This window comes from Setaria italica, chromosome VI (assembly GCF_000263155.2).
Source record: "Setaria italica strain Yugu1 chromosome VI, Setaria_italica_v2.0, whole genome shotgun sequence".
Classification (NCBI taxonomy): domain Eukaryota; kingdom Viridiplantae; phylum Streptophyta; class Magnoliopsida; order Poales; family Poaceae; genus Setaria; species Setaria italica.
Window position 1 is genome coordinate 25,412,922 of NC_028455.1, and position 11,044 is coordinate 25,423,965.

Genomic DNA, 11,044 nt, shown 5'->3' on the forward strand with positions numbered 1-11,044 from the left:
CCAAAATCGGGCAACTAAACAGGGCCTTAGTCCAAGGACTAAAAGGTCCCTGAACTATAAACTTTAGGGCCTGTTTGGATACAGGTTCATAACTTTAGTACCTGCCACATCGGATGTTTGATACTAGTTAGGAGTATTAAATATAGTCTAATTATAAAACTAATTACACAGATGGAGTCTAATTCACAAGACGAATCTATTAAGCCTAATTAGTTCATGATTTGACAATGTGGTGCTACAGTAACCATTTGCGAATGATGGATTAATTAGGCTTAATAGATTCGTCTCGCGAATTAGTATAGGGTTTCTGCAGTTAGTTTTATAATTAGCTCATGTTTAATTCTCCTAATTAGTATCCGAACATCCGATGTGACCCCTCCTAAAGTTTAGTACCCTGCGTCCAAACACCCCCTTAGTCTAGGGACCGAAGGAACCAAACAGGCACTCACACGATAACAGGAAAGGAAAAGGCACATCACGCACGCTGGCGAACATAGAGTAGCGCGAGGAACAACACACACACCCAGAGCGCCAATACAGAACGAGCCCCGAGCAAGGGGAACCCATCACACACACCGTCAGGCACGGCTCAGCAGCCGAATAGACTTCCGGGACGATTGCAGCTCTTTCATTAGCTTGCTTTAGTAGCTGAGAACATTATATAGAATCCATTCCTGACAAATTCGAAATCAACCAGGCCACATGCTCTGCAGAGATCTTCAAGCTCCGCTTCGGATAAGAAGATATTCATGCCAGTGATTCGGCTTATGTACTGCAAGATAATTCCAAGAGAAAGTTTGACCTCCCATGCGCTGACTTGGAGGTGTCAAAACACTAAAGAATCACTTGACGTTTGATGTTAGTTGATATCTTGTTGTCGCGTGAAAACCATTACGTGTGGATGATTAGCAGTAGGACATTACCGGGCGTCCGATCCTCAATATCGGAATGGCTAGTGGAATATCTTCTACGAAAGTAGAAGCAACAAGAACTCCCCCTGGACGAAGTACTCTACTAATTTCTGCAACCTGTGGAAACATCATCAATATAATAAGAACTTGCACCAATCGTCACCAGGTACGGGGGAGAGAAATTGGGTAAAGAGGATGCCAATTAATCCTATGGCAGCATGTAGTTTTCCTACATCTATTTCGTATGGATGTAGGCAAACTAGCATGCTGCCATAACTTTGAGTGCACGGAAGAATGTGGAGTTGTTATGGCATCATGGTCAAGTCCAGGGCCACCAGTTTGGCAGTAGGTAGCAGCATCAACCAGCCGCAACATTATCCTACGTTGGTCTAGAATTGGTTTGTACCATGATATATATTAGGAGGATAAGACCAGTTAGTTCAGGTTGTTAATTTGTTAATTCAATCTGTCAGCATCTCGCGTTAGGGGTTAGTTTGTTAATTCAATATGTTTTTTTTTTACGAAACGTTAATTCAATATGTTAGCATCTCGTGTTTAGGGGTTGGCTACAAAGGCATAGCCGCATCACCAGTTAGAGGGCAAGAATTAAGATCTAAACTACTCACCGCCTCCTAGGGAGGACGAGTTAGATAACTCTTAAATTTTGCTAAATTATCTTCCACAACAGGAGCACTCATTTATGATGGTTAATACAGAACATACATGATGATGCAATTAAGAAACACGTAAACCAATGAGAATTTTTTGTTTGTGATATGCGATTCAAGTATCGATCTTACAGCACAAGATGGGGATGGCCAACAATGAATTGCAGCACCTGCATGCACGGCATCAATTGAGCCATTCACAAAAGGGAGCCTGGATATGTCAGCCCTCACCAATGCTAATCTCCTGAAACAGAAGCAGAGGAAAATTAGAGTTTGCATTTGACATTATAATAAACTAATAACCACGGACACGCAATTAGATGGCATGAATACTGACATAGTGACATGACGGAATAAATGGTTACTGTGAATAAAACATGACAAAGTTACAGAAAGAAAACTAATGATCAAAGCCATACTCATCTGAAATGTTTTCGTGCTCGACATATTCTTTGCACTGCTTCAACATATTCTCTGAGAAATCTAATGCCACAACAAGAGAATATAATCCACTCTTAATAAATAATCTTGAAAACAGGCCACTTCCACAACTCGCATCAACAATAGTCCCTCCAATAGTTGGATTCAAATAAGTTTTTGCCATTTCAAACTGCAGGTATAGCGATGTTCAGAAAGTCTGCAAAATTGTATGCTCATAATGCTTAAATGCACACCTAACCTGCTAAATAAATTGAACCTGGATCAAGCCTGGATTGTGGGTTTAGGGCCAAGCTAAGAATGACATTTTAGATTCTTAGTTACTATGGGCAAGGCTGCATCATGGCCAACAATACCCAGCTCACCTGAAAATGAACAGGCCTGGTGCCTCAGCATCAGCAGCCCAACAGTTAAAATGGGCCCAACCTGAATGCAACAAGGCCTTTTTTTTCCTAGCATGGCAATTCCCAGAAAATGCTCAGGTTTAAGTAAAATACGGTGATCATATTTTTTAATGACTTGTTGCAGCTTACCACCAGACAAGTACTGATTGACATAGCTCGAGTACCATATTTTCCTCATTGGGAAAGAAAGGTAAGCTACTAATCAAACTACATAGTGATGACTGTGAGACTGTTTGACAGATGGAATTGAACATCCTTATGCATACAATGGGCCTGTTCGCTTCAGCTTATAAGCCGGCTGAAAAGCTGAAACGGCTGATTTGTTGTGAGAGGAAAACACTGTTTGGTGGCTGATAAGCCGGCTGAATAAGCTGAAGCGAACAGGCCGAATATAATTAAGAGTATGACCTCTCTCGTTCGGCCCGGGAAACCACCCCATCTGAACGTTTGGCGCCATCCTCTCTCGTAAAGGAATGATACCAGCGAAGTCCTGTTCAAATATTCATCTGTAAGGACGAAGAAATAATTTTGGTAGAACTAATAATTTACAAAAGCAGAGTTATATTCTTGGTCCCCCTGCTCCCAAGCAGAAACAGTTCAGCAGACATTGATACTAGTAACAACTTGTGACCTTTTACTGGATCTATTTCTGAACCGACATTTACTCGATCATTCCCTATGTCTCTATGGGCAACAAATCTTGTCTGATGTGACATTTTTAAGGTTTTATAAAGACGTGAAGAGTTCTTGCACTATTGATTTAGAGGTGCCATTGGCATGTTTTCAGCATTAGTTAGGAGTAATTATTAAAAGAATTGCAATTCTCAGAGAACTGAAGCAGAGACTGTGAATCATGCTCATCTGAAAAAGAAGACCCAGTGAATCATGCCCTTAATTTGACCCCTTGTTTACTTGGCAAATTTGGGAGGTGCCAAATTACTGTTACAGCACTGTAGCACACTGTAGCGTTTCGTTTGTATTTGTGAATTATTATCCAAATATTGACTAATTAGGCTTAAAAGATTCGTCTCGCAAAGTACAACAAAACTGTGCAATTAGTTTTTAATTTCGTCTACATTTAGTACTCCATGCATGTACCGTAAGTTTGATGTGATGAGGAATCTTCTTTTTGCATAGTGTCAAAGTTGGGAGTTAGGGGTGAAGTAAACAAGGGGTCACCCCGGAGACACTACAATTCCCAAGTTGCTGCAGATCAAATTTCCTCTGTTAATTCCTGCAGCCCCTCATTTCAGCCAAACTCACCAAGCTAACGAATCCCAGAAGAAACAATCCTCTTTACCTGAATAACTCCGTCGCTGCAGGCATGGACTCCGTGTACTCGGTTGAACCAACTGCTACTGTAAGATCCCAGTAATCCTGCTTATTTGGGTAGACTTTTTTGCAGGTAGAACACTCCAGACTAGAAGCATCACTATAAAGGAACAAACAGTCAGACTGGGGATCAATTGGTGGTAGCGAGACAAAATACGAAAATTCCGCTTACCCTGACTGATCGCTCGCGCTCACGAAGGGGTAGTAGCAGATTGGGCACGCCAGCTTGCTCAGCTTCATCTCCGGCACCGTTTCGACCAAAAGTTCCTGAAAATGCTACCATATTCACTTGCCGCAGAGCGTGGGGTCCGAGTGGGCTCTTTGCCTGCTCGACAGAATGCCTCAGAGACTCAGAGGGGTGGGGCAGGTCGGGGGCACTCACCGCGACTTCCTCGTCGGGCGCGTCGGCCGTGACGGTGGGTGGGACGCTCGCGCGCGGGGGAGCTGCTGCGGGGGTGGCCGCCTTGGAAGGAGGTTGGGAGAGGTGGTGGAGGGGTGGGCGTCGAGGGAGGAGTCGAAGTGGAATCCGAACGGCAGGGAGGGAGGATATTTAACTTCCGTTCAAATGTCAGCTCGCGTTTTTCATAATGTTCGTAGCTAATCACGCTCTTTTCGTGGAAACATTTTGGGCAGTTGGGCTGGCCGGAAGCGGAAATTAATCACCGTAAGCCGTACAGGGCCCATGACCTATGTCGTACACGATGATTAGTTTCCGCGTCCGGCCCCCTGAATGTTTCCACGCAAATTGCATGGCCCAAAATGTTTCCTACGCAAACGCCGCGCACGCGCAGATTGAAAGCGACGTCCCTCCATTCGTGGGCCGGCCCAGGAAAAGAAGACGCTGTTTTATGTGTAGTGGGTGGAAGGTCTGAAAACAAATGTGTAGTGGGTGGACTTGGGCCCATCGCTCTGAGGTAGCCAATCCTGTATGGCATCCTGAGGCACACGGATCTAAATTGCATGGTCCCATTTAGACACACCTTACGCATTCCGGGCTAGCCCGTTAGTCATATGACTTTCGTTGATTGAAATTCGTGCGCGCGCCCTCACCATCCCAAACCCTATCACCTCCCCAGCCAACCACCACCGCCACCACCACTTACTCACCCGTGCGTGTTGCCGGCCGGATCCATGCTGCGCACGCGCGCGACTCCACCGCTCCCTGCCCGAGGCATGCTACTTGCGGCTAGGACCGCCGCTGTGTAACACCTCATGTTTAGACAGCCTAATGATGACAATGAAAAGCTACTGATGATTGGTGGAGAAAAAGGAAGGAAATTGACTCAAAGTCAAATTCAAGTTGAATTTAACTAAAAGTTGCAATTTGAAAATTTAAATTCAGAAAAATTGAGCAAAAATATGAAGTTGAGGTTTGAGAATGTTTAGAACTCAAGGGAATGAAGTTGGAGACTAAATCCAGTCTTAAACTCCTCAAGAATGCAATTGAAAAAGGGAATAAACCAAGTTACTGTTCCCCATCCGAAAATAGGCCATTCTGAAAAACATTACAAGTATCCAACTTGGAAATTGATTTCTGCCTAATTTTCCAGGTAAGTGGACAAAGGTGTTTAAACAATAGTGAAGTATGATCTTTGGACATGTTTAGTAGGATGTTTTTGATCAGAGAAAGTGAAGGGATCAAATTCAAATTGGAATTCAAAATCAGCACTCTGGCAGTTTCGACCTAGTTACTGAAACTGAATTTTCTCCAAGTCTGAAACAGCAGCAATTGACCATGTTTGGAGCAAAATTCAGAAAAATATAATGCAAAAGGTATATTAGTTCATGTGCAAAATGGAATCCCTGTTAGTTGTAGAGCATGAATAGTTAATGGTTGAACTATTTGGAGCCAGATTTAGCTACTCAAATTAAGTCAAAAAGAGGGCAAATGGCACTGTTACAGTACCTGTCGAACTGAACCAAATTCAAAACAATTCAGTTCAGCTTGGACTTAGAGCTTAAAGATCTCGACCTTAGAGCAATTATCTCGGGTGAAAGCCAATATATCAATTGAAGAGTTTGAGTTTATCTACAAGTTTGCCTAAAGGACCTTAGGATCGTAGGATTTGAAATCAACCGTTTTAAAGGATTGAACTTTCGGAGTAAGAGAGGGGGGCGGGGGGAGAGCGAACAGTAGAGCAGAGACGTGTCGCCGCTGGCACTCTTGCCTGTCATCCAGCTCGGCGCATAGGGCCACCTCCTCACCCACGCAAGTCTATAGCTAGGCCACGGTGGCACTCATGCAAGCGGTGAAAATTTTGTATATTTACTCCTCCCGCCGCCGCTCTCATCTGTTTACTGTGCTACCATTTTTACCGCCGCAAGCAGAGCTCCTGCCGCCGGCCATTTTCCACAGCTTCACCGCCTCTCGCCCCAATTCCTTTCACCTACATCCCCACCAACACCTTCCTGACCACCGTGCCTACTCGTTGTCCAACTTCCCCGCCGGTGAGCTCTTAGCTGCCGCCGTTTCCGTCCGCCGCCGCCTAACTCCCTACTCACGGTGAGCTCTTCCTTGCCGCCGCTTTCCCTCCTTGTGGTAAGCCTTGGGTAAGTCCGTAGGTCACTAGGAAGCTGTAGGAGTAGTCAAAGGGCCGTGTGGTGCCATTGCCGTGCTTGGCCACGGTCGGTCGCCGGTCAAGCCGCCTGCCGCCGTGGAGAGGCCAGCTCCGGCTGTCTCCCAGGGGGCCACCACCACCCACGGGTGCGCTGTGGCTTGGGGATGCCTCCCCAACCCGGCCCCATCGCCGGCAGGGCGCCGGCCGTCAAGCCGCGCTGCCCCCTGCCGCGCCCTGTTTTTGGCGCGGGGAAGAAGATGGTGCTGACGCTAGAGGCCCGCGCGTCAGAAGAAGAGGGGGAAAGAGTAGGAGGGCCGACGGATGGTTTAGGGAAAAGGAGGTGGGCCGGTGGGGTGGCGAGTCGAATAGGAAGGGAGGGAGGTGTAGCTGGGCCGGTCCAGCGGTTCCAGCGCAGGAGAAGGTGGGCGGGCGGGTAAGGTAGAGAGGGGGAGTAGGTGGACCAGTGCTGCGGGCCCAGCACGAATGAGAGAGGGTAGGGAGGAGACGAGTGAGAAAAGTTGGGCCGGGTTATTTGGATAATCTTAGGTTTTCCTTTTATTAGATAATTAGTGTAAATTCAGGTTTCACCATTTAAATTACAAGAATTTCTAGGAGTGTCCAAAATTAGTGAAACCAATTTTGTTAGGATTGTTTTATTTTTCTTTATGCATTTAAATTCTTACACCTTAGGAAAAATAATAAAATTTAGGTATTTATTTAATGCATTTTTATTAAGGTATTTAAATAAATACTTAACCTTTATTAAATGCATAAAATATTGAATAATATTTTCATATTCACAAATTATTATTAACCCATAGGAATTAGATTTTGAGATTAGAAAATATTTATAATGTTTTCTAAAAATAAAAGAAAAGGCCTAAGGTAGGATTAGTAAAGAAAATAAAAATGGTGGGTTAATCTTTTAGGGGTAAATGTGTGTTGACTTGCAGCTTTATCATGATAAGTTGTGAAGTTACTTGTTGGCTTGCAACTTTATCATGAAGGAAAGTTTTATAGACTTGTATTTAAAAAGTTGCATCACTAACCCCTGCATGCACTATATCGTAGACACCGAAGCACAAGAAGTGGAAGTCTTGGAATTATCTGAAGGACCTTCGGAGTTTGAGGAGATCGTTGAATTGATCCCCTGTGAAGCCAGTCCGTCGGACAACGCTAACATTTTTACAGATCAAGGCAAGCCCCGGTGCATCTATACCTATCTACTTTGGAGTTATTATTTCATGTGTCCAATTATTGGTTATTTTCCATATGAATGCATTAAGTCTAGGAGTTGATTGAAACCTATTCTTGTGCATGATCCTACCTTGTTTTAAGGACATCTTTTCCACTTGTTCAATAATTAGTAATTAACCCATGTTTGGCAATGCTTAGATACTTTAAGTAACTTGGTTACTTAGCTCTAAGGTAAATTGTTGGATCATACATACTAGTTAAGGAAAGCTAGCTTGGAATTCTGAAAAGCAGATAGAAGCTAGAGATGTTAGTTCTGTCTGCTAGATTAATTTGGTTAAGGCCTGATCATTGTCTTAACCTTTGATCAAGTGAATATCACCTGGTTACTTACTGGGTATGAGACCAGTAAAGCCCGGTAGGTTAGTAGACTCTCTGATCGGGAATATTTCGTACCCGTGCTTGGCGTGCTGGAGAATGGTAGGGGCGTAGCCTGAAACTCACATGGAGATCGGGCCAGACGTGGGGTCCCATGTGGGGGTGCGTCCCTAGGTTCGGGTAGTCTTATTCCCAATCTTTGGGTACGCTAATCGAAAGGTCGTTATGTACAACCTGGACAGTTGTACATAGCTGGTGGTCAGGGTGCTCTCCTGCAGGATGTAAATTGATCCGGATCGCCGCAATTCTCAGTTATGAATGCACTTGATCACCGTTAAGCATCGTAGTGTAATCTAATGAATGTAATGTTTTTCCGAAATTAATATGTTGTATGACTTAATTCTTACTGATTGCAAAAATATTTCTTTTTAGCCATCTAGATTGGTTAGGTAACAACTCAACTTGAATTAAAAGATAAAGTTATGGTTTCACTTATAGTAAGCTCTTTTAGCAAAATGTGAGTCAGCCAGTACATTAAACAGCTAGCATTCAGTTTCGGAAAAACTATTATACTGGTTAGTCGGGTTAGTCTTGCTATGTACCCCGTACTCAGGGGAATCCCTCGTTGCTATTTCAGAGCCGCAGCAGGAGCCTGCCGAAGGAGAAGCCCCGAAGAACTAGGGTATTATTATGAGTCTCATGGTACCCTAGGAATAAAACTCAGATGTTTATCTTTCACCTGGATTAGTTTATGTTTTAAACTCTTAGAACTGCTCTAACCTGCATTATTAAGTTTGTTTCAAACTATGGCCTGTAATAATTCGCACCTCGCTATGTGTGTAAAAATGTAATATTTGTTGATGCCTTCCCATCGTGGAAGCGATCCTGGTGTATGGCTACGAAACACGTCGTGGATATTTCGAGGAGTCCTAGGGACACTCGATGGACTACCGGACTTATACTGTTTTAAGTGCGTTTCGGATAATTGCCGTCCCGACAGTGATTAGGCGCACTTAAACCAGTTTAAGTTGGGCGGTTCCGCCACACGCTGCCCCGGCTGCTCATACGCGCTGCGGCCCCATGTGCCGCTGCTTGGAGCCCCACCGCACCGCTCATGGCCATGCGCACCGCCGCTCCTGCCTGCAGCTCCGAGCCCCGCTGCGCCTCCCCCAGCTCTCGCCTGCGGCCACACGCTCCGCCTGCCGGCTTGTCGTGCGCCTGTGTCGGCGTCGGAGAAGAAGCCACGACTACTTTTTTTTAAAATGTTGATGCATAAATGTTGAATCCATTTTTCAAAATGTTGAAACGGGTTGTGAAAAATGTTGAAAATGTATACATTTTTTAAAAATGTTGAATGTAGTATTTTTAAATGTTGATCTATTTCTTAGAAAATATTGAATGTAATATTTCGAAATGTTAAATTTACATACCGGCCAGTAGTCGGGCTTAATAGTCTTTAAAGCTATATTACTTAGCCAGCACACGGAAACTGCATGTAGCCCACCGTTACGCGCGGCAATGGGTCTCTGAAGCTTCGCCCAAGTGCTGATGGGCCGACTACCTCGCGCACGATTTGCTCCAACATTCCTTTTATTTAATGGGCCACATCCTCTCAATGAGAAGTCAGTGGGCCATAATTGTTCAGACTGTTGGATTTAAATAGGCCTTAAAAAAAATCAAAGCCCGAGAGAGCCCCCCTTTGACAGGTTTTTTTTCTCCAGCTTCTCAGTAGAAAATGGCTCCGGCTCATCTAATGTTTCATGTGTGGAGCTATTTTTAGTTTATCTGTTTGGTAGGACTCTGGCTTCGAAGCACTACCAAAGAGGCTCAAAGCTTTAAACCGAGCTCACAAACTTTAAACCCTTTTGGCAAGGCTCAAGCTTCTCCTAAAATTAGGAGAAGCTAGAGGAGCTATTATTTTTTCTCCAACTTCTCAATACAAAACGACTTCAGCTCCTCTAGTACTCCAAGCGTGCAACTATTTTTGACATACCTGTTTGTTGGGAGCCACATGATGAGTAAATGCATTTTCAAAGGAATCCTGATGAGTACCCTGACCGCATTATAATTGGGTTCTAGTAGGCTTCTAGTCCTCCAGGTAAATGTACATTCCTTTCATCATTTGCCTGCTAATGTCTAGTGAACACATAACTTTGACTGATCGGCAATTATTTTTGTTGCTTAAAGCATGTTTTCCAGTTTCTCCAGAGATGCATTGCTTGAGGAGGCTTTGCAAAAAGTACGCCGAAGCTACTGACTCTATCCAATTCAAGTTCGACATCCCCTGGGCCCTGGCAGACTGGCTCTTCAGCGAGACCAAGATGGCTGACATCCATCTCCGGCACCCCTAAGAAACCGAATATTCTTCAGTTTCATCATCGTTCAGAAAATTCAGAGCAAGAATCAATCTACTTCGCTCTCAGCTGTTTCACTTGTCGGTCGACCAAGTTACAGTTTTGCCAAGTGAAAATACACTTTTTGCGTCGCTCATATTAGATTGAACCAAAATGATATTTCATATTCGAATTTTGTTGTCTCTGGCTCTGTGCTACCCTGAATGTTATCCTTTGAACCATGTCTCTGCATCGTGCAGGGCAAACTGATGCTGAAATTGCAGCTTGTTTGGACGATCGACGATCCTCGGAGACTGTATGCCACCAAGCACACGCTACTATGAAATGGGCCTCTAGTCCACTCTCTTAAGTATCGGTCACATTTAAACCCGGTACTAATATTAGCATTAGTACCGGATCCAAATTTAGGATCCCCGGAGGCTCTTTCGTACCGGGTGGAAAGTCCTCCACCCGGTACTAATAGGTGACCTTTAGTACCGGGTGGACTTCCCACCCGGTACTAAAGCCATCGCGCCACCGTCCCAGAGAAAATAAAGCAAGGCATGCGCAACAGGCCCCTTATCCTCTCTCAGCTCCTTCATCTCTCCTTATCCTCTCTAGCTCCTTCTTCCTCTATCTCCGTCCGCAGCAGGAGCTCGAGCACTGCCTCCCCTCCCCTCCCCCCTCCACTCGCCCCTCACCGGCGTAGTGAGGTTCACCGGCGGGGCGAGGTGAGGTGGTGGTAGCGGGCGGCTGTAGGCGGCGATGGCGGGCGGCGGGCAGGCCGGGCTGGCGGGTGCCGGTGGGTAGGGCGGGGCGGCTGGCGGA

The 11,044-nt window shown here is 45.0% G+C and overlaps 1 protein-coding gene across 1 annotated transcript; it reads right to left on the reverse strand.

The window, feature by feature from the left end:
* Nucleotides 1–453: 453 nt before the first annotated feature.
* Nucleotides 454–4,303, reverse strand: LOC101780336 (uncharacterized methyltransferase At1g78140, chloroplastic; the record flags this gene model as incomplete). The annotated part of the gene is made up of 8 exons (XM_004974628.3): nucleotides 454–772; nucleotides 924–1,028; nucleotides 1,712–1,823; nucleotides 1,999–2,189; nucleotides 2,830–2,911; nucleotides 3,722–3,853; nucleotides 3,926–4,020; nucleotides 4,136–4,303. Coding segments are annotated over 8 exons (1,026 nt in total), but the record flags the coding sequence as incomplete, so codon positions are not given.
* Nucleotides 4,304–11,044: the final 6,741 nt, after the last annotated feature.